This window comes from Ochotona princeps, chromosome 5 (genome assembly GCF_030435755.1).
Source record: "Ochotona princeps isolate mOchPri1 chromosome 5, mOchPri1.hap1, whole genome shotgun sequence".
Classification (NCBI taxonomy): Eukaryota; Metazoa; Chordata; class Mammalia; order Lagomorpha; family Ochotonidae; genus Ochotona; species Ochotona princeps.
Genome location: NC_080836.1, coordinates 106,516,720 through 106,541,326, shown reverse-complemented (window position 1 = coordinate 106,541,326; position 24,607 = coordinate 106,516,720). Strand labels below are relative to the sequence as shown.

Genomic DNA, 24,607 nt, shown 5'->3' with positions numbered 1-24,607 from the left:
TGTGAGGGGAGGGGAGGCCTGGGGTGTGTGTGTGGAGGGGTACTGGGGGAGTGGGGCCCAGAGCTGCGGCAGCCCAGGCAGGGCATGGCTTTGGCCAGCCTGGCAGGGAGCCACGACCAAGCGGATTGCTGAGCCGTGGAATTTAACTTGGCTGGCAGAAACCCCCACTGGAATTTTCCATGGAGATAAGCCGGGGTGAAGGTTTCAGCTTATCTGGGAGGCAATGGGAGATAAGGCTCTGTCTGCTGGGGGCTCAGCTAACCTTCCTGCTCTCTGAGCCCCGCAAGGATGCCCCCCAGCCAACAAGTCCCCTAGGACCTTGGCCTGCTGCAGGCTCGCCTGGCTGCTGCTTCAGGAGGGGATGTGGTGGCCCTGACAGCCCGAGCCCTGCTGGTCGCTGCGTGTGGGCAGGCAGCCCTCTCTGCACCTGCAGCAGAAGGCCCAGCCAGCAGACCCTGGGGGAGCCAGGGGCATGGGGGGTGGGCTGTGGATGGGGAAGACAAGCAGCCATCCCTGGTCACTGCAGATACTCCAGCTGAGAGGGGAAAGTGGGCTGGGAGAAGCTGGCTGAGCCGGCTGGGGTTGCAGAGTCAGTCTCTGGACACTAGGTGGGTGTCCAGGCCGGAAAATCCATACAGTGCCTCTAGTTCCTCAGCTCCAGGAGCTGCTTGCCCCGGGGAGGGCCGGCCGGTGTGCCTACTCTGCACTGTTAGGGGCCACAGTACTTGGTGTCACTGACCCTGCTGACGTGAGGCTGTGCGACCCCGTCTAATAGCCCTGCTTGCTCCACTCCAACCCGCTCCTGGCCCAGCTACAGATAACCAGCGTGGCTGCTGCTGCTGGCCACGTCCCCTCAATGATTTTGTGAGGATGAAACACCCCTGATGGACGCTCCAAGTCCCTCCATGCACCTGAGGCCGGGCTCTGCCTGATTTCCACGAAAGGAGAAGTTGAAGGCAGGCAGTACTCCAGCTCTGCCCCAAGCCCCGCCCATGTACAACCAAGGACCTCCCCTTATACCCAAGCCCCACCCTGTACATCCAGGCCCCACCCCCTACACATCCAAGCTCCACCCCTGTACACCCAAGCCCTGCCCCTGTACACCCCAAGCTCTGCGCCATACACATTCAGTTAACCCCTAACCTAGGCCTGCAAGCTCACCGTGGCAATGCCATGTGTCTGCTTTCTTTTTTCAAGGTTCACTGATTTATTTGAAAGGTGTTAGAGACGGAGAGAGAGCTTCCATTGGCTGGTTCACTTGTGCAACAGATGGGGCTGGACCAGGTCAGAGCCAGGAAGCAGGAGCTTGCTCTGTGTCTCCCATGTGGGTGCGGCGGCCCAAGGACTTGGGCCATTGTCTGCTGCTTTCTCAGGCACATTAGCAGGGCGCTGGATCAGAAGTCAAGCAGCTGGGACTCCCTGTGGCTCCCTAACGCTGGACATTGGCCTCACGGATGGCGGCTTACCCCGGCCCCCTTGCACACGCTGACCCCCGGACTCAGACCTGAGTCTGCTGTGTGCATCAGTCTTGCTGCTCATGGCCCTTCACTGCATCTTTGAAGATTTTCCTTGAATTGGAGGTGAGAAGCCGGACATGGCCCCCAGGACACTGCCTGGAGTTTGTCATCTCCCCTGTGTCCCATTCCTCCCTGGGGAAGGCCCCTTCTGATTGGCAAGGGGGACCTTCCAGGTCTTGCTCAGGGCGCTGGGGCTCAGCGTGTAGCTAGCAGGAGTGAGAAGGCTGTTGGAGGCCTGCTGGTCCAACTCCTCGCTTACAGGGGAACTGGGAGGTGTTGGAAGGGGCTGAGTGTCCCCAGGCTCCTGGAGGCAGCTCCTGCAGGTGGCAGGAAGTACATTCCTGTCCCCTCCCCACCTGCCCCGGACCCTGTTCTGCCATGGCCACTGCCACGCAGGGTGCTCTGAGCCCAGTGCAGAAGCGCTGAGTTCCCAGACTCCTCGGATTCTGCTCCTTCCTGACGCACCTGGGAAAGCAATGGAGGATGGCCGGAGTCCACAGGACCCTGCACCCACGTGGGAGGCGTGGAAGAAGCTCCTGGCTCCTGGCTGTGGATTGGCTCAGCTCCAGTCATTGTGGCCATTTGGGAAGTGAACCAGTGGATGGAAGATCTTTCTGCCTCTTCTTGTCTCCCTTCAAATAAAAAAAAAGTTTTTTAAGGAAAAATGAGAAGGAAGGATGTTTCACCACACTTAAGACCCCGTGAGGGTCTGTCCTGTGACTGATGACAGAGGCCTGGTCACCTGCTGCAAGACCCCGTGAGCTGACCCTGTGGGTCTGTCCTGTGACTGATGACAGAGGCCTGGTCACCTGCTGCAAGACCCCGTGAGCTGACCCTGTGGGTCTGTCCTGTGACTGATGACAGAGGCCTGGTCACCTGCTGCAAGACCCCGTGAGCTGACCCTGTGGGTCTGTCCTGTGACTGATGACAGAGGCCTGGTCACCTGCTGCAAGACCCCGTGAGCTGACCCTGTGGGTCTGTCCTGTGACTGATGACAGAGGCCTGGTCACCTGCTGCAAGACCCCGTGAGCTGACCCTGTGGGTCTGTCCTGTGACTGATGACAGAGGCCTGGTCACCTGCTGCAAGACCCCGTGAGCTGACCCTGTGGGTCTGTCCTGTGACTGATGACAGAGGCCTGGTCACCTGCTGCAAGACCCCGTGAGCTGACCCTGTGGGTCTGTCCTGTGACTGATGACAGAGGCCTGGTCACCTGCTGCAAGACCCCGTGAGCTGACCCTGTGGGTCTGTCCTGTGACTGATGACAGAGGCCTGGTCACCTGCTGCAAGACCCCGTGAGCTGACCCTGTGGGTCTGTCCTGTGACTGATGACAGAGGCCTGGTCACCTGCTGCAAGACCCCGTGAGCTGACCCTGTGGGTCTGTCCTGTGACTGATGACAGAGGCCTGGTCACCTGCTGCAAGACCCCGTGAGCTGACCCTGTGGGTCTGTCCTGTGACTGATGACAGAGGCCTGGTCACCTGCTGCAAGACCCCGTGAGCTGACCCTGTGGGTCTGTCCTGTGACTGATGACAGAGGCCTGGTCACCTGCTGCAAGACCCCGTGAGCTGACCCTGTGGGTCTGTCCTGTGACTGATGACAGAGGCCTGGTCACCTCCTCCAATTCCACATCTACCACGGGAGTTAGACAGGCAGGTGGCGGCTCACCTGCCCCTGAGGCCTCAGGGCTGGGAAAGACAAGGACACCCTTCAACAGGGGAATGTCCCCGAGGCCAGCAGGGATGGCCACACCCCAGAGGAAATGGTTGGTCAAGGGAAATCCTGTCTGGGCAGAGATTCTGCAAGGGGTGACGGGGGAGCGGGGTACAGGACAGGACACGGAGGGCCCGGGAACAGCCAGGCGTCATGAGCACCTGCAGAGGCCCCGCCTCCTGCACACGGGTTTTGGGGGATGACAGTCATTGTCTGTCAACGTCTACCCCATCACCTAGATACCTGGGTGCACAGGGGCTCCTGCCTGGAACACACGATGATTCTTCTGTCAGCAAGCCTGGAAAGTTCAGGAATGGAGTCCAGTGAGGACTCAGGAATAACCAGAGGAAGTCGGCCTGGCCCCTCCCACCACAGGGGCCACGTCCCCACCCCACCCCTAGGTGGCACCCAGCCCTGGATTTGACCCTGGGTGGACCTGTCCCTCGCAGGGCGGCTTTGGGTCTACTTGCAGGACTCCTGGCAGCGGTGGCTCCCGGCTGGCTGGCTGTGATGGGCTGCACTCACTGCACGGGCATTGTCCAAACCAGGCAGCAGTCAGGAGCGCTACACACCTGGGTGAGATTCCCTAACAAGGCTGGCAACTGGCTTTGGGAGTGGGAGTGGGAGTAGGAGCAAGCGCCCGCGGAAGTGCAGCTTCCAGCCGGGCACCGGGCAGTCACATGACCACTGTGGACTTTGCCTTGCAGGAAGGCGAGAGACCTGACTTGGGGACCAGGGACTGGGGTGGGACAGCTGCTTGCTGGCCCCTCGACTCTGCTGCCCATTGCAGAGGAGCCTTCTTTTGGTCCCGCCACGCCACTGCCCAGCCGGCGGTGCAGGGACGTGCCAGCCTCTCCAGGACAGGAGGAGCCAGGCAGGGACCTGGCAGGACCTGCTGATGGGCAGTTGTCTAAGCCCCAGGCGGTGATTGCCTGGAAAGAAGGTGAGTCGCGCTGTAAACTGGGCACCTTGAGGAGGCTCTGGTGTGTGTGTAAGTAGGCACCTTGAGGGGGCCCTTGTGTGTGTGAAGTGGGCACCTTGCAGGGCCTTTGTGTGTGTGTGTGAAGTGGGCACCTTGTAGGGCCTTTGTGTGTGTGGAAGTGGGCACCTTGCAGGGCCTTTGTGTGCCCTGCCAGTTTGATATTGGGTCAGAGAGGCCATGTTTGTGTGTGTGCTGCTCAGCAGCTCAGGCTCCCAGGCAGAAGTCCGGGTGAACTTCCCTCCAGGGAACTTCCAGCCACGGCGTTGAGCACACAGCACATGACGCCTGCCTTGGATGCTGTTTCAGGCGCCTGAGAGCCTGTTAAGCTGCCTAGAGCTAACCGGACGCTCAGGAAACTGCATTTGAAAGTGTCTGTCCTATCCTGTTGTTTTGTGTGTCTCCAGGGCCACCCTGTTCTGACAGCCACGGTGCTGGGAATACGCAGCCACAGGTGTCCCAGGGGAGGGGAGCAGAGAGGGGACCGCCCCTTCCCTCCTGGTTAAAGAGGGGTTTTGGTTTGCTCTCCTTTCTTGGCTGTTTGGGTGGAAGACAGGTTGGTAGAGCAAGACCAGAAAGGACACCATCAGGACCCCTCTCCCCATCTCGGTGAAGCCCCCCGAAGCCATAGCTGGCCTTGTTTGCTCCCCCAAACAGGTGGCTCTGATCTCCCATGATGCAACCCTGGATCACAACCCAGGATCATGGGAAAATGGCGAAGGTGGTGGCCATGGCTTTGTGTGTTACAGAGAAAGTGAAAGCTGAGTAGAACTTTCCAGCCACAGGGAAATGGATGGGCAGCTTGGGCAGGTGTGGGCGGAGCCTGGCATCCTGGTGGATCCCAGCTTCCACTGCTGTGTGCTGCACAGTGTGTGCGCAAGGGAGGATCTCTACGTTTCTGTGAAAGCATGGCTTTGGATTTTGTTTTTGCAGATTCATAGTAAAAGAAAAAAAGGCGGAGGGGAAGAAATTGAGAAAAATGTCCCCTGTGGTTATATCAAGGACATAGAAAAAGAGGAATTTATTTTATGACATATTATTCATAGTAAAATGGTTTTTAAAACTATTTCAAAGTCAGAGTTACACAGAGTGAGAGAGAAAGAGAGAGGGGGGAGGGAGAGAGAGGGAGAGAGGAGACTTCCATTCACTGTTCTACTCCCCAAATGACCGCAATGGCCAGGATTGGGCCAGATCCAAGCCAGGAGCTTCCTCCAGGTCTCCCATGTGGGTGCAGGGGCCCAAGTGCTTGGAGCCTCTTTCACTGTGTCTCCAGGTCATTAGCAGGGAGATGGATGGAAATGGAGTCTCCAGGAATCCAACTGGGGGAAGGGTTGCTGTCTGGGGCCCTGCCTAATTGCTTGGAGACTGTTTAGGCCAGGCCGTGGCTGTGGCCATGCCTGTGGACATGCTGTTGCTGTACCTGTGCCTGTGGCCGTGGTTGTGCCTGTGGCCTTTCTGTGCCCATGGCTGTACCTGTGGCTGTGGCCGTGGCTGTGTGGTGCCCGTGGCTGTGGCTGTGGCCGTGGCTGTGTGGTGCCTGTGGCTGTGGCCGTGGCTGTGTGGTGCCTGTGGCTGTGGCTGTGGCCATGGCTGTGTGGTGTCTGTGGCTGTGGCTGTGTGGTGCCTGTGGCTGTGGCCGTGGCTGTGTGGTGCCCGTGGCTGTGTGGTGTCTGTACCTTTACCTGTAGTTCTGTGTCTGTGGCCGAGGCTACTCTTGGGAGTGTTTGGGCATATGGCTGCGGCTTCTCTTTACCTTTTCAAAATTCCCCTCATTCCTCCATTCACGCTGAGCCCTGGAGAGGGGGCCGGGGCAGCACTGGCTGCCCACCAACCTGGACAGCTGTCACACTGGCTAAAGGGGGTCCTGCACACTGACAGGGGAGAGGGAAGCAGGTGACATTGTGTGCAGCGCCCAGTGCCTCGGCAGACCTGGCGGTGGCTTTCCAGGGCTGTGACCTGCCTGCCGCGGGAAGCTTTCCTGCCATCACGTCTGTTCTGAGCCTCCAGCCGTGGGGCATAAGGCTCCCAGGAACACACTCCCCAACCACATGGAGACACTGTGAGCCAGATCCGGACAGCCTGTCATTCTCGCCCGCAGCCTGGCTGAGATCTTAGGAGGTGGGAACCGGAGCCGGGAGTGGCACCAGGCCCCCTGACAGGGAGTGTGGGTGTCTGACCGCCAGGCTAACCGTCCACCCCACTGGCAGATCCACCCAGGGTATGCTGCCATGGGAAGGACGATGGCCTTGAGAGCCTTCAAACACCCATTTTGCATTTTATTTATTGACAAGGCAGAGAGTGAGAGCGCGAGAGACGCAGAGCTGTCCCTTACACTGACCCATACCCCACCTCCCTCCCCAGATGCTTGCAGCCAGCTGCAGCTGGGTCCCACCCAAACCAGAAATCAGGGTCTCAATCCAGCTCTCTGTGTGGGTGGCCGGGACCCAAGGACCTGGACTGTCACTGGCTGCCTGCAGGTCTGCAGGAAGCCGGACTTGGGGAGCCCGGCCTGGACTCCAGCCCAGGCATTCTGCCCCACGGTGTCTCTCACCCCCTTTTCAGGAAGATTTTTGTACTTGAAGCTGCGACTTTGATTCCTGAACAGCCAAGAACTGCTCAGAGACTTTCTGCTATTGTGTAGGTTTTCAGGTAAGCCCTATGTACACGTGTGAAGGCGGAGGGGCAGGGGGCTGAGGCCAGCGTGGAGCAGTGGGCTGGGGGCCGCGGGGTTTGTTCTGGGCTGGCTGAGCACCCTCACTTTGGCTTCTTGCCACAGGTCTGACAGTTCCTGCGCGCCACCATTCAGAGTTGGGGAAGGGGTCCGGGTGCAGAGTGGAGCCAGCTCCAGGCAGGTGGCTCCGACTCCAGGTGCCTGCATGGCTGGGAAGCAGCCCCTGGGGGGCTGGCTGTGGTGATGGAGCCTCGGGCCCGTGCTTCCATGCAGGGTATGCAGCAGGCGGATGGGGCAGCACGGCCCCCCAAGGCCCAGGGTCAGCAGCATGTCTTCAAGGTGGTCCTCCTGGGCAGCAGCTCAGTGGGCAAGACCAGCCTGGCCCTTCGCTATGTGAAGAACGATTTCAAGAGTGTCCTGCCGACCGTGGGCTGTGAGTGACCCTCTGTGGGCTGTGTGGGGGAGGAGCAGACAGGTACCAGGTCCCCTGGCATCATCAGGTGGCCCAGCACATGTGCAGAAGAGAATGGGTGTGGTGGTCAGGTGGGCAGCGGGAAATCCAGAGGATAGGCTCGGGCCAGATCCCAATTGGGGCCTGGGGGGGTGCTGGGTAGGGGTCAGGGTCCTGGACCCCTGAGAGGTTGTGGAGGAGGGGCTGTGTGGGGCCAGGGCAGTGGGTGGTCTGGGGAGGCTCTGCCCTCCTGGGCGTGGCCCACCAGCACGGGAGCTGGGGAGGGAAGACCCTCACCTGTGCTTCTTGGAGCGATGGCTGCCCACCGCTCCCCAAACCCCTCCCCTCTGTCCTGGGCACCAGAACAGTGTACCCAGAGCAGGGAAACGTGGTGTGGTTTGTGTGCCAGGCCCCAGAGCTTCGGTACAAGTCCGCTCACTCCTGGGATGTGCCCATTTCACAGCCAGGTGCAGTGCAGGTCTGTGGAAAGCAGAGGTCAGAGGTGGGGGCCTGGGCAAGCCCACAGGTGGACTGGGATTCAGGGTGGGAAGACGTGGCAAGTGCAGCCACGGGAGTGGCACTCGGGGACCTCAGCCCAGGAAGGAATGGCTGTGGTGGCCAGGCAGGGCTCATACCACGGAGGCCCCAGTGGGAAGAGCCTGGTCTGTGTCCCGGAGCTGCCAGCTCCTCCTGGCGATGTCTGTTGGTGGCATGGGGACATCGTGCCTGCGTGCACACCTGCTGAGGGGAAGCCAGCTGGAGCCCAGAGCAGTGGGCCGTGGGATGCCAAGGCCGGTGTGGTGCCCTCAGCCTCGCCACTCCCGCCCTCCCCCTCTGGTATCCTGGAGCCCCCCTTCAGAATCGCACGCAGCGCCTGAGGGGCAGACCCAGCTGCAGGCCGAACTGGGAAGATTGCAAAGCAGGACTGCAGGAACACAGACGCTTTGTAACAACCAGATGCAAATTACAGAGCAACCTCTGCTTAGTGCATGCTCACGGAGTTTTTGGCTTTTAAAGATTTATTTATTTATTTTGAAACTAAAAGTTATGGTGAGAGAGAGAGAAAGCGATTCTACATCCACTCTTCCATTTGTGCAGCTGGTGCATTAGCTAGGACTGTGTCAGGCTGAAGCCAGGAGCCTGGGCTCACCAGGTCCCCCATGTGGGAGCTGGGGTCTGGATTCTTGGGCCGTCTTCTGTTGCTTTCCCAGGCTATTAGCCCGGAGCTGGATTGAAAGCGGAACAGCAGGGACTCGAACCAGCATTTGCATGGGATGCAGGCTTAACTTGCTATTCCACAGAGCCAGTGCCTGGGTATCTTTAAGCTTAAGTGGAAGGCCTCAGCTTAGGGTGGGGCTGGATGAACTCCTCCCACTGAGGCCTCCTGCTGAGGAGGGAGGAGGGAGGACCCCAGCTTAGGCCTTGCTGGGCGCACACCATGACACCTGTCACCTGCACCAGCGCCTTTCAGAAATGTTTAGAACCTCATCCGTCCCTCGCTGACACCATTTCAGGATTTCTTTGGAATTTCTTGTGCTCTCGCGATTTGGCTTCAGGCGTGGAAAGGCAGAAACAGGGCAAAGGGTTTCTGATGAAGGAACAGAACGCGCGTGTGCCTTCTTCCGGATCAGAGCGTCAGGTGCGCAGAACCAGGCCTCCCCTCTGGAGGCATCCGTCTTCCAGGCCCGACTGGTCACCTCCACTGTGGGAACGGAAGCTCGTTCTCCCAGGCACCATGACCAAGGGGCAGGGACGCTCAGACCCCACAGCCCAGGGCCACAGGCAAGCGTGAGGGTTACCTGCCACCTAGTGGTGGCTCCGTGAAACACAAAACACGCGCAAGTAGAGACCAAGCAGTGTGGGAAGGGCGGAAGACAATGGGCTGAGGTGCTGGACAGGGAGTCCAGGCGCCGGACCTGGAGTCCAGGTACTGTGGAGGAACAAGGGGAGGGGTGCCAGGCTCTGCGTTCCTCTCTTCTCCTGGATCCGAGCACCACCCTGGAACAGGTGCAGTCGGGCTGTGTGAGAGAAGCAGAAACCGATTTAGGAAGTGCCAGGTGTCTGTTGAGGCCCTGCAGCCAGCTCTGGGTGCAAGGCTGGGCACAGCCTTCCCTGCTCAGATGGGCTGTGTGGTGGCCTCGGAGTTGCAACCCTCCGTCCACCCACTGCCTTGTTCGACCTAAGAGTCCAGATCCATGTCCTGGGCCTGCAGGAGTGCCGGCAGATGGCCCACCCCGGGTCTGCTGGGAGCTACCCCGACTCTGGGCAGCAGAGTCTCTGCCCAGCCCCATGTCTCAGTCTCCTTCCATGGTGGAGTGGCCAGGGCCCCAACCTCAGATCCTGTACCTTGGGGGATGGGTATCTGTGGGGCTGGCGTGCAGGGGCATGAGAGCTCGCTCAGGGTTGGGAGCACTCCTGAGTCTAGTGGTGAGGGTCTCCTAGGAAGAGAACCCAGGGACAGAGGGGAGGGCAGCAGAAGTGGGGGGTGGCGTTCCTGGGGTGCGGGCCACACCAGAAGCCAGAGGGAGCCTTGGAAGGGATCTTCCCCAGGGCACCAAGGGAGAACAAAGCCTGCTGCCACCTGGACAGCTCTGCCCTGGAGCGGAGAGAGCGCATTGGCTTTGCTTGAAACCACCTGGTCTGGGTGGTTCTCGGCTACTAGAGAACATAGACCACAGTGAGGGCCCTGGGCCACAGCCTCTATGCCCGGCTCTCGGTGGGCACCCCAAGCTTGGGAGGAGGTGCGAGCTGGTGTGGAGAAGCCGGGACTGCTGTCTGCCCTGTATGTCCGGTCCAGGGGTGGCTGCTGGCTGAGCCTCCCTGGGCCACAGCCTCCCTGTCCGGCTCTCCGTGGGCACCCCAAGCTTGGGAGGTGTGGGCTGGTGGCGGGAGGCCATGAGTGCTGTCTGCCCTGCATGCCCGGCCCGGGGGGCTGGTGCTGACTGCCACGCCGAGCCTCCCTGGGTCTCTGGCTGCAGGTGCTTTCTTCACGAAGGTGGTGGACGTGAGCACGGTGCCTGTGAAGCTGGAGATATGGGACACGGCTGGCCAGGAGAAGTACCACAGCGTCTGCCACCTGTACTTCCGGGGTGCCCACGCCGCGCTGCTGGTGTATGACATCGCCTGCAGGGTAGGGCTTGTCTGACGACCCCCGACTGCTGGTGGCCTCCCCTTGGCTGAGGCAGTGGCACCCTGTTCTGTCAGCAGAGTCAGGGACTCCCTCTTAGGAGGCGCTGCTTGCTTCCTCCAGGCAGTCCCCTCTACTCCTCCCCTCAAAGCTCACACACACACCCATTTGGTGCTCACAAGCTGTTGTAGTGGGGAGGAATGCCTCACCTGGGCAGGTGCAGGGATGACAGAGGCCAGCCTGGACACAGGGAGTGGTGATGGGCGTGAGAGAACAGAGCAGGTCTGTGTGGAGCAGGCCTCCCAGGGCTGGGAGCAGGCAGGGGCTCCAGGAGCCTGGTTCCTGGGGTACTCAGTCAGGTCAGAGTTTGGGGATCCCTCTCCTTCTCAATCAAAGGGTGCCCAGTGAAGGTCCAGCACTTCTCCGCAAGCATTCAGTGGCCTCTGGTGTCCAGGGCTCTGTGCCAGGGTCACTGAAGGCCCGGGGTGCTGCTTGGCCTGGCTGCATGAGGCACCCATCAGGGGCCCAGAGTGGCCGGAGCAGCCCGTGTGGGCCCCTCCAGGGCCAGCTGGGCCCTGGGACGTAGCCTGCTATGGTGCTGTCCGTTTCTGTCTGGGAGTGGTTGGGGATTAGCACTGGCCGGCAGGCCCTGCTGACGCTCAGTTCTTGGTTTTTCTTAGGATTCCTTCCATCAGGCCCAGCGATGGCTGGAAGACCTGGAGAAGGAGTTCCGTCCAGGAGAGGTGGTGGTGGCACTGGTTGGCAACAAGACGGACCTCAGCCTGCAGCGGGAGGTGGCCGCTCAGGTACCCCAAGGCCTGCTCACCGGCACAGACCCCACTTCCCCTCACCAGTGTCCACGCACACTCACAGCCTCACGCTGGCGTGTGCACACAGCCACGTGCCCAGCACCCACAGGGGCATCTCAGATGCTGTGATGAACACGCCCCTACCCACACTCTCATGTGGATCACACAGCGTACACACATGAGCACAGTCACAGCCTTGAAACACATGCACACACACTGTGCTTTAGTTTCCCTGTCTGCCACTACTTCTGGTTTTTCTGTTGGTACGTGGGGAAAGCCCGGCTCCCTCCCACACGCTGGACTTCCCTGCTAGCGGGCTGTAGGGTGTGGCCTGCACCTGGCACGGGGAGTGGGGTCCTGTCCTGCTCATCTGGCCGCCTGGTGGCCCTGGCTTACATGGAAAGGGCAGTCCTTCCCGCCCGTCCACTCCACACTGACATACAAGGGTTTTCAGTTCTCTCACTTTGGGCTCAATCACTTGTCAACCAACAGTCCCATGAATTCGCTCCACCTCCTTGCTGGGGCCGAGCAAGGGCTGCCCAGCTGGACAGGGCGGCTCTCCTGCAGAGGGACCATGTGGCAGGCACGCTGGGGACCCTGAATGCGGAGCAAGCCCTCTGTTGGCATGTCCGGGGGGCAGGTGGGCACATGTGTGTGCACAGGAGGCTGTGTCCCTGCATTGGTGAGCGCAGAGGAGGGTGGGTGTGTCCTCAAACGTGTCAGGCATGTGTTACACTTGTGTGTGTGTGTCCAGGTATATATGGTATATGAAAATGGGGCACATGTATTTACACACAAGTACCACAGGAATGGTAGCACACAGGGGCTAGAGGTGTCCTGGGCCTGGCAGCCCTCTTACCCTAGAACCCTGTCTGAGGCTGTCCCCACAGGAGGGACAGGCGCTGGCAGACAACAAGGGGCTGCTGTTCTCAGAGTCCTCGGCCAAGCTCAACCAGCAGGTGGCGGAGATCTTCAACGCTGTGGGTGAGTGACAGGGCTGGGCAGGAAACCATGGGGGGACAGAGGGCAGGGGGAGGGCAGAGGGATGGGGACAGAGGGCAGGGGGACAGGGGGCAGGAGGATGGGGGTGGGGCAGGGGGCCAGGGAAACGGGGGGGTGGGGCAGGGGCTTGTGCTGCTGCAGCAGCCACAGGAGCTGCTTGGGGGCAGGCCTGGGGAATGCCCCAGGGAGCAGGCTGGGCACACCTGGCTGGGGGCAGGCCTGGGGAATGCCCCAGGGAGCAGGCTGGGCACACCTGGCTGGTTCTGGAGGTGCTGTGATGCCTTGCTCCTATGGCTGGCATCTCCTGTCCTTGTCATTTTCTGTAAAAGCTCCTGTTCCTGTCCCCCACCCACGTGCCCTCACAGGCTGGTGGACTCCCAGCTGCCTTATCTAGGGACCCGGCAGACCGGGGCTGGGGTTGTGGCTGTGGGTGGATGTCAGGAGGGGGTGGGGATTGGGGCAGGCCTGAGGACTTCCCTCCCTGTCCTCACGCCCCTCCACCCCATGTGCTTCTGTCTTTCACAGCCCGTGAGCTACTACAGAGAGCCAGCGACAGGGAGGTACAGACCCATCAGGGCCAGCAAGCGGGTGTAGTCCTCAACGAGAGGTCCGGCAGGCAGGCCGGATGCTGTGCCCACTAAGGGGGACCTTCCAGAAGGCCTCCAGCAGCCCCAAACAGGGAGGGTACTGACTGAATCACCGCACTTCACTGCTTTGCTGCTGAGCCCTGAAGTTGTGTGTGAGGAGGCTCTGCCTGAAGCCAGGGGGCATTGCTGGGGTGAGGGGTTGGTGTGGAAGAGCTGGGCAAAGGGTTCTCCAGAGGGTGTTGGCCCCACATCCCCAGACACCTGAGCCAGGTGCACCTGTCCTCACCGGGGCTCTGACGTAGATAGGAGGATTGAATCAGCGGGTTGTGGAGAAGCTCTTTGCTCATGGTTCTGGCTGGCCATGCCCAGCTGGGCCCGGGGCTGCTGGCCCAGGGCTGAGTCCGCCTGCTTCTGGGGGGTGGGAGAGACAGTGCCAGGAACAAGTGGGGATCTCAGGGAAGCTGTCCTGGGGAAGGTGGAGCCTGGCAGGGGCGGCTGGGGATGGGGGTGCCGGCCCCCCTTTGCCTCTGCTTCTGCTGGGATTGGAGGAGGGCCGCGGGCTCAGGCTTGTGATGTCCAGACGATGAGCCTGGCTCTCAGCAAGAGACAATCTGGTTCAGCAGGACACAGTGGGCATTTCTGTGCATGTTCTGGAGCCCTGGGTGGAGGTGGGCAGAGGCCAGTGTGGCAGGGGACAGAAGGGGGTCAGTGCCCTGGCATAATAACCACGGCTATTTGCTAGCTGATGGAAATCGATTATGCGCCAGTCAAGTTGATTTGTAATGCGCACCATCTGAGCTTAATGGCGTATCCCTCAGTGGGACTTGACAACCCCTGACTTGGGCCAAGTGGGGGCTGGCTCCTGGGGTGCAGCAGGAGCTGCGTTGCCAAGTCCGCTAATAAAGACTCCTTCTTCCGTCCTACAATGGTGTGTGGTGCCATCTCCTCCCTGCAGCCCCAGGACAGGAAGTTCCTCTGCAGGGCCCCACTTCCTGCCCTGCAGTGAAAGCGACTGCACCCCCACCCTGCTCTTTTGGGGCTCTGCACTCGCCACGTGGTGAGTTGAGGGGCTGCCCAGGTAGTTCTGGGGTGGGCCTAAGATGAACAGGGGCACTTTAAAAAAATTATATAATGTGTGCATAGTTGATCAGGGTGGGAAGGATCTTGGGTTAGGGAGAAGTGGGTGTGATCGTTGTTTCCAAGCTTTCTATTTCTTCTCCCCATTCCTGGGGGGAGGGGAGGGATAGGGGGATAGGCCATATCCAACCTCCCAACCATCCCAGGACCCCAGGATGGGGAAGGGTCACCTGATATCAACCCAGGGTCACAGTGTGGCGCATGCTCCGTGGGTTCTGCCCAGGTGAAAATGTGATAGTTTGGGCATGCTGTCGATCTCGCCGATCTGTGGATGAGGAATCCTTCCAGTGTCCACTGGCTGACACAGTTGACCTTAGCGTCTCCAATCACCCAGATATTTGCTGTCATTGTTTGGTTGTGGCAGTTGTCCACACGGTCTGTTCTCCATTCTCTGCTATGGTACCAGGTGTCCTCTGCAGGCCCCAGTGAGCTACCGTGTCCTCCATGTGCACCGTGGTCTGCCGTCCAGCACTCCATCCTCTACACCGAGGAGGACCGGTTCTCCTAGGTGGGCTCATGGACCTGAGCCAGGCAGTCTGGGCCATGCCAGAACCCCCACCCCTGGGGCTTACAGACCCGACACTCGCCATGCAGGTGGGCTCATGGATCTGAGCCAGGCGGTCTGGGCCATGCCAGAACCCCCACCCCTGGGGCTTACAGACCCGACACTCGCCATGCAGGTGGGCTCATGGACCTGAGCCAGGCAATCTGGGCCATGCCAGAACCCTCACCCCTGGGGCTCATGGATCCAGCACCACCTCGTAGGCAGGCATATGGTCCTGGGCCATGCAACCCAGGACCCACTGGATCCCCCACCCTCAGGACTCATGGATCTGACACCCAATCCGTGGGTGGGCCCTAGGACCTGGACCTGAAGACCTAGGGCCAAGCTGGACCCCCACCCCCACCCCTGGGGCTCATGGACCCGACACCCACCACCTCCAGACGGACATGGCACATCTTTCCTCGGCATCTAGCAGGGGTTACCTCAGCCTGGTTTGATCCAACCTGCCCCCAGTTCCAGCTTGTGCTGGGTGGTGTTGCAGCCTAGCCTTGCCCAGTCAGCCCCAGCCCCAGCTTGAGTGTGAGCTGGCTGGTGATGCGGCCTGACTCGGCCCCTCCTGCGCCCCATCCTTGTCTCGGATCTGCCAGTGGATGTTATGAACTGGTCTGGCCTGGCCTACCACATGACCTGACCCTCATGTGCCAGCGGGTGCTGCAACCTGGCCTGGTCTGGGCTGCTCCTTGCCTTGGTTTTTGCTCATACTTGTGGGGACTGCAACCTGATGGAGGAGTTCCCCAAGCTCCTCCACCTGGTCTCCCAGTGGCAGATCTTGCGTACACTGCTGGGTCCCTGGCCCAGGTTGACTTGGTCCACCTGTTGTCCTGGAAGGAGTAGTGTCCTTGCCCAATCAGCCCATACCCTTTTCGGTTCTTTTTCTTCTTCTTTTTTTTTGTAACACCACAAGCTTTATTTTATTATTATTTTATTTTTTACATCAAACTTATCCTTATCATTTCATTTACCACAACATTTGTTTCCACATTTTTCTGTATTGGGGGAAGGGGAGAGATAAAGGGAGAAGCCCCATCCAGCCTCCCACCCATCCCAGGTCCCTGATGTGGGGCATGCTTCCAGGGAACTACTCAAGAGGTTTTGATAGGTCAACAGTTCTGAAATGCTGCCAATCTCGCCATTCCAAGCACGATGAAATTGCTCCAGAATCCACTGGCTGCCATAGCCCACCTTAGAGTCTCCGTTTGCCCCTTCTGGCTCTTACTGTTGTTGGGTGTTGCAGACCATCTGCACCTGGTCTGTACCTAGGCACAGCTCTCACATGGCTCAGTGGGAGCCGAGACCTGGCCTGGCCCGTTTTCCACCCACCCTGACTCTCATGAGTCCCAGTGGGTGCTGGGGGGCAGCCCAGCCCAGGCCTCCCCAGACTCATGCCACACCTGTGCCAAGGGAGATTGCCGCCATGTTCAGTCCAGGACAATGCACGATTCTGGCACTATGTTCACCAATGGGGATTCCAGCCCAGCCTGGGCATTCCCTTAGCTCTCCAACCAGACCTCTTCCCAGCCACAGTCCAACGGAGATTGCTGTTCCAAACGAGTGAGCCCACATGCTATCCCCAGACCTGGTTCACTTGTGCACATGTCAACACCATGGCCAAGCCTACAGAACCTGTTCCCTTCTCGGACGCTCTCTGGTGGGTCCATGTTGTAGCCCTTCAGGTAGAGTGGCCTTGTCCACGGCAGTTCTGGAGAACTCACTCCTCACCTGGGCCTGACCCTAAGGTCTTCACTAATGTCCACATGTGCCACACCACAGACTCCCTGTGAGCTCACACCCCAATGTTCCCAAAGCCCATGGGCTTTGCCCAGGTCCTCCTAGCAGCCGCCACGTGGCAGGCACTGGCGTAGGCGTCTGGCATGACCTGAAGTCGCCACTGGGGATGGAGTCCCAGCTTCTCAGCACCCTGTTGGTGTGCTCTCTGGGAGGCAGCAGGCGATGGCTGCCATGCTTGGGTCCTGCCAGTCCCGTGGGAGACCCAGAGGAAGTTCTCTGTTCTTCTGAATGGCCCAGCTCTAGCATTCGTGCAGTGAACCAGCAAGTGGAAGATGGCTATCCATCTGTCTCTCCCTTCCTTCCAAAGAAGACAGCATGGGCAGACAGGTGCCTTCCCCTGTGGTGCTGTACTCCCCACCCCTGCTCCCACTTCCAGCAGCGGCTCCCCCAGCCAGTGTGTGTGTGTGTGTGTGTGTGTTGTGGGGGCTCTCTGCCATCCAGGCAGCCCTGTGTGAAGGGCCCCTGCACTGGGCACTGCTCCTCCGTGTGTGCCCGCTGGGCCCTGGCAGATGCGGCTTCTCCTCCAGGGAGAAGTCAGGTCTCCTGGTAAGGGACCTCAGAATCTCAACTATTTGCTTAGCCTAAGCGGCTCCATTTTGATAAGAGCCGCCATCCCCAAGGCTCCTTTTAGAGATAAGACTTGCTTGCCCCACAGTCTGCCAGTTTGTACTATTTGAAAGTTGATCGCTTCAAAACACACCAATAGGAACCTGCCCTCCTGTTACCAGTCTTGAGTTTGGTCCTGAAAATGCAAAGGTAGCTGTGAAGGTAACCAATTGTAATTGAAGTGTGATCTTGAGAGTAACCACTGTGACTTTGTAAGGTAACCAACCAAGAGTGTTAGAGTGTAACCGTGAGGAATCCCCCAAAGTGTAGGAAACCTCTACACTGTCCTGCCCTGGGGTCTCAGCCTAGGGTCACTTGGTGGTGACGGTGGAACCCAAGCTTGAGCTTAGATGAACTGCCCTTGTGTGATTGCATCGACAGCCGACTCCTGGAGATACTTTGGGGAACTTGGGGCCGGCGCAGAGTGACGGCAGCTGTTGCTGTCACTGCCGTTCTGGCGGTCACAGCAGATCCGAGCTGCCGCTGCCACTGTGTCCCTGGGCACAGCACTGGGAGCCGGGTTTTCCTGGTACTGGGGCTTGAAGGGCGGAGCGGAGGAGGGCAGTGGACACAAGGCAACAGAGGCTTCCTCTTCCCCCATGGCTGGTGACAGGGTCTCCCGGACTCAGACCATTCTCCGATGTGTCCCCCACAGCACAATCTGACTGCTGGTGGGTGCCAGCAGACACCCCCTCCAGGGAGGCAAGGCCTGCCCTGGCTGACCACCAGCTGGCAGCGTCTGAGAGGGCTGGGGACATCTCAATGACCACTAGAGGGCATGTCGACCCTGCGCAATGCCACTTGGGCCACAGCCAGGCTGGTGTCTGGGAGGTAGGGAGGGAGGTTCCTGGGGTGCCCTGTGTCGGCTGTGTTGGACGCTGCTTCCTCCCTGTTGCGTGGGCATGCTGGGCCCCGCTTAGCCCCATCTTAAGCCGGAATCATCTGGGTGCCCTAAAACTGACCCTGGGCCCTGGGAGTTTCTGACCCTCCCCAGTTGGTTGGGGAGGGTGGATGAAGTGTCCATGAAGGGCGGAGACTGGGGGCTATAGTCCTGTGAGGTCCCTGGGCCAGGGCCAATGTCTGTCACAAGCCAGCGCTCCCTCTAGTGTGTGTCCAACAGAAAGGCCCAGTCCCTGCTGGGGCCACCAGGACATAGCCAGCACCTGTCCCCTTTGCTCCCACCCTCCACCCACAGCACACTGGGGGCCTGTCAGCACAGGGGAGGTGAACCTGGGGTAGGGGGCTGCTGGCTGGAGCAGCGCAGTCACAGGGGTCCTACCCAGACCCTGCCTGCCACCTGGGGGCTGAGCCCACCCTTCCCAGGCTGGGTTTGGCCTGGACCTCTCCTGTGCTGTTGTGTGTGTAGGAGAAGTAGGGAGGTGTGGCAAGGCTTTCCCCGTCCCACTGGCAGCCAGGGGACAGAGCCTGTGCCCAGAGGCCCCTGCTTGGGCAGTGCCCCTGCCTGCTCTGACCCAGTGGGGGCACGACTGAACAGTTCACACCCACAAAGCCCTTGTCTTTAGTAACACTACAGGTGAGACCATAGTCCAAGGTCCCCGGGCTGGGGCTTCCCTGGGTGAACTTGGGGTCAGAGCAAGCTCGCAGCTCAGCGCATGCCAGCAGGTGTGGGTGAGGAGCTTCTTGGAGCTCCCTAGTTGTCCAGCCCTCAAGGCCCTTGCCTAACCCCTCCTGGCTGGCAGGGGCAGCAGGGCTCCTTCCCCAAGGCAGTCCCCATCTTGTTGAAGTCCTCAGGGTCATGGTGCGGGTGGGACCCTGGGAGATGTGGGCGAAACTCTTCCGAGAAGAGATATTTGAAGAAGAGGTATTTGGGGAAGAGATTCTCTCTCCTCTGTGGGTGGGGAATGATAGGAGAGGATGAGCACCTGCTGCCCGCAGCTGGTCGCAGCTCTGTGAAAGCGGGACCCTACCTGTGTCCCCACCTGTGGCATGGGTCATCTGGCAGGAGTCTGGCAGGACATGGTGGCCCCCACCTGTCTTCAGTCCTCTGGGCTATGTTCCCAGGAGTGGCATTGTGGGGGGTCACTGCACAGGTCTGAGCTTTTGAGGAGCTGCTCAGCTGCTTTCCTGGGCTGGACAGAGGCCTGGTGGGGTCCCCTCTTGCCCTGGGAGCAGGGCTGACAGCCCTCCCGCCCGCAGCTGTAGGTACACCTTCAGGGCTCCAGGTTGGGAGGCACCTCCAGGGTGGTTCAGGATATGAAGCTACCCTGGTGAGGCCCTGGTGGGAGCTTGGGTCCTGGTCCTGTACCTTCTGGGAGTGAGTGGCCAGGAGTCCTGTGGCCAGGTGGATCCCTGGAGAGCTGGGGTTGGGCTGGGACTAGGGCTGGGTCTGGGCTGGGACTGGGTCTGGGCTGGGTCTGGGCTGGGCTGGGACTTGGCTGGGTCTGGGCGGGGCTGGGACTTGGCTGGGTCTGGGCGGGGCTAGAACTGGGCTGGGTCTGGGCTGGGCTGGGCTGGGCTGGGCTAGGACTAGGTTGGGCTGGGACTGGGCTGGGTCTGGGCTGGGCTTGGTTTGGGCTTGGTTTGGGCTGGGTTGGTTTGTGCTGGACTGAGTCTGGGCTGGGCTGGGACTAGGCTGGGACTGGGCTGGGACTGGGCTGGGTCTGGGCTGGGGCTTGGCAGTGAGGAAGGAGTTCCTGAGCCCTTAAGACCCCGAGGCTCCTTCATGTGTGAGTGTGTGTGTGTGTGTTGGGAGTGGGGAGAAGGCTCATTAATGCTTGTCAAGGGGACGACCATGCATGGGTGGGGCAGGGGACATGGCGGCAGTGTGTCGCGGGATTCTCTGGACTTCTCTCTGTGGACTTCAAACTGCTCTTAAACAGCAAGTCTATGGAGGGGAGGCCAGGTGCTGAGAGAGGCCCAGTGCCTAGCCGCCTTCCTGTGGGAGTGACCGTGGCCAGTTCATGCACAGCCCAGGCACCCATCCTGGGTGGCTGGGGTGGATGGAGGACCGTGTGCTGCGGGTGACCAAGGATGTGCCAGCTGACTTTGGTATCCTTGGAGCCCTGGCCTGCCTTTGCTTCTGGCCAGACCTGCACTTCCTCACCAGGCAGTCACAGAAGTACAACTAACAAAGCCAGCGTGTTTATTAGAACTGCAAGGGGAGGAGCCTGGGGAGGAGGGGGCGGGGCCGGGCAGGGAAGGTGCCTGGAGGAGCTGCTGTCTTGGCCAGTTGTGCGGTCATCTGGCCATTCGTGCTGGGAGCAGAGAAGCAGGCTGGCTGGTGTCGCAGGCTACCCTTGGGCGCGTCCCTCGGGGCAGCCCTCCTCCTGCCGAAGCGGCCCACTGGCCTGATCCTGCGGCCTGCATACCAGGCGGGATTGATATCTGGGGCTGCAGAGGGAAGAGCAGTGGAGGGAGGGTGTGTTCACCCCCAGCTGACTGCTGCCCTGGGATCTCCACCACCCCCAGGGTGCCCTGGTGATGGGTGGCTCTCTGGAGCTGCGCTGTGGGATCAGGGTTCCCCTGCTGCCTCACCACCAGCCCTCCCAGGGATCCTCGGCAGGAGTGGGCAGCGACATTGGGTAGGGCTGGGCGCGGGAGGACCGGCCTGCCCAGTGTGTGGACACTCACTGCGGATCTCCATGGAGTGCTGCTGGGCCCTGCTGGCTGCTCCCCACCGGGCCAGGCTCAGCAGAAGCAGCAGGCACAGGAGCCAGGTCCCAGGCGACTTCATCCTCAGGCTCTTGCTCTGGGCCCTGGGCAGGTGGGAGCCCACAGGGGAGGGCACGGCCTGGAAATGAAGGTGTCGGGAGCAGCGTCACACACGGGGGTTGGGGAGGCGTCAAAACTGAGGCCTAGGCCGTGCGAGCACCTGTGAGCACGTGTGAGCCTCGGGCTGTATGTGTGTGAGCTCTGTATTACATGTGTATGTGTGTGAGAATGTGCGTGTGTGTGTGTCCTCCCCTGCTCCCTGCTGGGGTGGGATGGAGCCCCGAGGTGGTACCACGCTGCTCTTTGGCCATCCCTCACCTCCCTGGGGCCCCTCCCGTGTTCTCCGTGGGACGACTGTATGAGATGCCTGCTGTGTGTCGGCCTCAGGCGGGCTTGGGCACGTCTGCTCTGTCCCCAGTGACTGCAAAGTTAGTTGGGTCCCTCTTTGGAAGGCCTCTTGGTGCGGCAGGCAAGCAGGCCTTCTTGCACAGGTGCACACTAACCTGGGCAGGGCTGTCTGGGAGCAAGCATGTGCTGGGAGTTGGGCGGGGGGAGGTCAGCTCTGAGGAGCTCCAAGGGGCCGCAGAGACGGTGGTAGGGCTGGGGTGCTCGGGCCCAGCGTGTGGACGTCAGCCAACAGCTACATCCTTTGTCCACAGCAAGCCCAGTCCTCTTGTGCATGAGCCGGCTCCTGTCTGCCGAGGCCCCTGAGAAGCCTGTAGTGGCTGGGGCAAGACGGCCATGGAAGGAGGCAGGGGCCCAGAAACCCTGTCCTGAGCCGGTGAGATGCCCTTGGGGCACCATCAACAGAAGCCCAGAGCCCTGGCTGTTTGTGGCAGGGAGTCCTCTGTCGACCTGGGCTGCCCACCCTGCCCCAGAGCCCCACGTCAATTCTTCATGAGGGCAGCTGGAACATCCAGCCCACCTCTGAGAGACTTACTGGGGTGTCTCGCAGAGGGGTGGGGACTCCAGATGCATCCAAATGGGTTTGCCTGTGTGTCCCTCACCCAGGTGTCCCTCACCCCTGGATCAGGACCCCAGCCAGGTGCAGGGCGTTCCAGAAAAGCCAGGCTTGCCCGGCTCCTGATCCCAATGGCCCTGCTGCCCTCAGAGGCTGAGAGCCGCTGGCTGCCCACTGGACTCTGGCTGTGCCTGGGGCTGGAATGCCATGGGGTGCCCTTGCCCCGGCTCCCACCGGGGCAATGCTCAACACCAGAGGCCCCTCATAGGATGGTTGTGGATGCAGGGACCCCGGATTGCCTGGCCCCCAGGAGAACAGGCAGGGCCTGTGGGGAGGCAGTGCCTGCCCGCAGCTCCCCAGACCCAAGGACTACTCACCGCGATCTGAGCGAGGAGAGACTGCCCTGGCCACTGGGGAGAGCGTGGCCAGCACCGGCGCCTCTCTTTATAGCCCCGGGAGGAAGTGGCGATGCCTCCAGATGCCCTCCCCATGTCCCCACATCCCCGGGAGGGGGTGGGCACCAGGAGCGGGCTTTTCTGCTCTCTTTTTTTGATGTGATCTGCTCCTTCCTGTGTTATCGGATTTCAATTGGGCCAAGTGGTTTTAAAGGACATTAAGCCCCCTTCGCTCTCGCCTTTGGGCACCGGCTGGCTGGCTGTGGTGGATGACACGTCACGGGCACGTGTTCCGCCCTCGCCCCTTCACGCCGCAGGTCTCAAGGCACAAGGGCCGCCCCTTCCATGACCTCCGCAGTCCCCACCCGGGCTCCCTGTCAACCCCCTTCTCCTCCCGGTTCCTGGGCTCTCACAACTCCTCAGGTAGTGTCTGACAAAAACAATTTCATCATCTTTATTACTGAAGACATGATCGAGGTTGATGGGGGGTCCCCAGGAGCAAAACACTCCTTGCACATTTGGGGAGAAGACGGTGCAACAAAAGGGACAGAAAAGCCCTGGAAGATTGGTGGCCCCACTCCTCCACTCTCTTCTCTCCCCAATCCCACAGTGCCATTAAGGTCCTGGGACCACGGAGGTGTTGTGTTAGCAGGTGGCACTCTCTTCTGCTCTGCTCCCCAATCCCACAGTGCCATTAAGGTCCTGGGACCACGGAGGTGTTGTGTTAGCAGGTGGGAACCAGCTCTGCGTGGCGGATGGCCCCGCTCCCGCTGTGCCCTGTATGCCTTCCTCCAGAGCAGGTCCCCGTGGCTTCCATGTTACCCAGAGCTCTTCCCCACATCATGGTCCACGGGTCGGGATGGGGAGAGCCAGGAGTCCCGGGTCTAGTTCTGGCTGGTCAGCTTGTCACATGGGACATACTGTGGTCTCATGAGTGCCCAGGTGTATCAACTTGACCCCGAGCAGGCGAGCCCCATCCCTGGGGGAAGTGCAGAGGTCACGGGCGCCTGGCGGTGGTGTATGCCGTGGTGCAGCTCATTTGCCCTCGCTGTGGTCGTGGTTTGGGACGTGCGGTCTCTTCACGCAATGCGCCAAACCATAGTCTTGTACAGCAAATATGGGTTAGGACACGCCCAGCCGTTTACATTCATCTCTGGGTTTATTTAGAATAATGTTTGATGGAGGAGACGATGGGTGATGGGGCACACGGCCCGCTGCCGTCGGCACCCCCTTCTCGGTCCCCTCTGCTCTGCTTTGCCTTGGACCTGGAGCTCTGTCCAGCTCTCTGGAAGACTGGCCTTCCATGGGGTGATGAGAGGGGGGCACCGCTCTGGACCGAGACCCAGGTGCACCGAGCTGGGCGTCCAGGGGGCGTGGGAGGCCTCGTGTTCAGTCACATGCAGGTGCAGGGTTGCGGAGAGCAGCCTGGGAGAAGGTGAGTACAGGTGGGCATCGGGGGTTGCAGGCACTTTGCACAGGAGTTAGGAGGGCACCTGCATGACTGCGTCACAGTGCCTCCTGCAGGCTGCCAAGGTGGGTGCAGCTGTGTGAAGCTGAGTTCAGGGTCTGGGCAGAGGGGGCCTGCAGATGCCGGGAGGGACACTTTGTCACAGACGTCCACTTGGCTTGCTGGTCTGTGGGCAACCAGGGACTCCCACCTGAGCACGCTGTGTTTCTGCCTGGACAAGGCGTTCTCAGGCTCAGCTCTGGGGACCTGGCCGCAGCTGGCCAAGGTCAGTCCTGGTCACTTGTGTCACTGAACTGTAGTGGCCACAATCTGGCACGGGAGAAGTGGTGTGGCTGGCCTTCTGGAAGGTTGGGCACGCGGGAGCAAGCATGGGCTGCACTGGTGTGTCCAAGTGGCAGGTTCCTCAGAGCAGGCATGCACACAGCCTGGGGTGTCCCTCCAAAGAGACTGTGGTCTGCTTTTCAAACCACTTCCTGCAGCCCCTCCCCCCGCCCCGCCCCAGCAGAGCGGCTTCTCGCCAGCCCAGGGAACACTGCGTCTTGGGCAGCTGGTGCAGGAGCCAGGCGGGCCTCATGTCCAGCCACCGACTTCCTTGTGAGGTGAGCGCAGGACGGAGAAGTGCTGTGTCAGGGTGTGAGAGGGCAGGGTGTTAGGGCCACACTGTCCAGGGGTCACCTGAGGTCGGAAAGGCCCAGAACATTCTGTGCTCAGAGTCTCGGGAGGGACCACTTCTGCAGAGCCTCGAGGTGAGTTTCTGGCCCTGCCCTTGTCAGTCAGCTATGGGCTTTGCTGCAACAGCCACGGGGGCCTCACTCTGCCCAGGAGGCTGCTTCCTGGCACCTGCTCCTGGAAGTAAGTGCAGCTTTGTGGCCTTGGCCTCAGCTGGGCTCCTGATGGGCAGGCTGTTGGGACGGAGAGGGGACTGTGCCTGCACTGCACGCATCACCTCTGCTCTGTGCACGCCGGCACCTGCCTGTGTGTGAACAATGCACACTCATTCTGATACCTGCTGGGTCCTCGCACCCATGAAACCAGGGGGCAGAGCTGTGGGGGACAGGGGCCAACAGGAGTGGGCTGATGTGATCACACCCTCTACCATGGTCTTATCTCCTGACGCGGAAGCCAGTGAGTGCCCCGCTGTCTCCTGAAGGGGCAGGTACA

At 60.5% G+C, this 24,607-nt stretch overlaps 2 protein-coding genes across 2 annotated transcripts; one reads left to right on the top strand and one right to left on the bottom strand.

Annotated features, from left to right (window-relative positions):
* The first annotated feature begins 7,030 nt into the window (after nucleotides 1-7,030).
* RAB17 (RAB17, member RAS oncogene family) lies at nucleotides 7,031-13,078 on the top strand. Its single transcript, XM_004597406.2, has 5 exons — nucleotides 7,031-7,311; nucleotides 10,308-10,459; nucleotides 11,137-11,262; nucleotides 12,156-12,249; nucleotides 12,793-13,078. The coding sequence occupies exons 1-5, from the start codon at nucleotides 7,122-7,124 to the stop codon at nucleotides 12,906-12,908; spliced, it is 678 nt and encodes a 225-aa protein (XP_004597463.2). The 5' UTR covers nucleotides 7,031-7,121; the 3' UTR covers nucleotides 12,909-13,078.
* A 4,333-nt stretch (nucleotides 13,079-17,411) lies between these two features.
* On the bottom strand, nucleotides 17,412-20,644 carry PRLH (prolactin releasing hormone). The gene is made up of 3 exons (XM_058664305.1): nucleotides 20,542-20,644; nucleotides 20,206-20,301; nucleotides 17,412-17,482 (listed from the first exon to the last, which is right to left on the bottom strand). The coding sequence occupies exons 1-3, from the start codon at nucleotides 20,642-20,644 to the stop codon at nucleotides 17,412-17,414; spliced, it is 270 nt and encodes an 89-aa protein (XP_058520288.1).
* Between the last annotated feature and the right edge of the window lie 3,963 nt (nucleotides 20,645-24,607).

Coding starts and splice junctions, on each gene's coding strand:
- PRLH (XM_058664305.1), bottom strand. CDS start 20,644: ATGAAGTCGCCTGGGACCTGGCTCCTGTGCCTGCTGCTTCTGCTGAGC. Junction 20,302..20,541: donor GCACTCCATGGAGATCCGCA/GTGAGTGTCCAC, acceptor TTCCCTCTGCAG/CCCCAGATATCAATCCCGCC. Junction 17,483..20,205: donor CCCGAGGGACGCGCCCAAGG/GTAGCCTGCGAC, acceptor TTCAAGCCCCAG/TACCAGGAAAACCCGGCTCC.
- RAB17 (XM_004597406.2), top strand. CDS start 7,122: ATGGAGCCTCGGGCCCGTGCTTCCATGCAGGGTATGCAGCAGGCGGAT. Junction 7,312..10,307: donor TGTCCTGCCGACCGTGGGCT/GTGAGTGACCCT, acceptor CTCTGGCTGCAG/GTGCTTTCTTCACGAAGGTG. Junction 10,460..11,136: donor TGTATGACATCGCCTGCAGG/GTAGGGCTTGTC, acceptor GGTTTTTCTTAG/GATTCCTTCCATCAGGCCCA.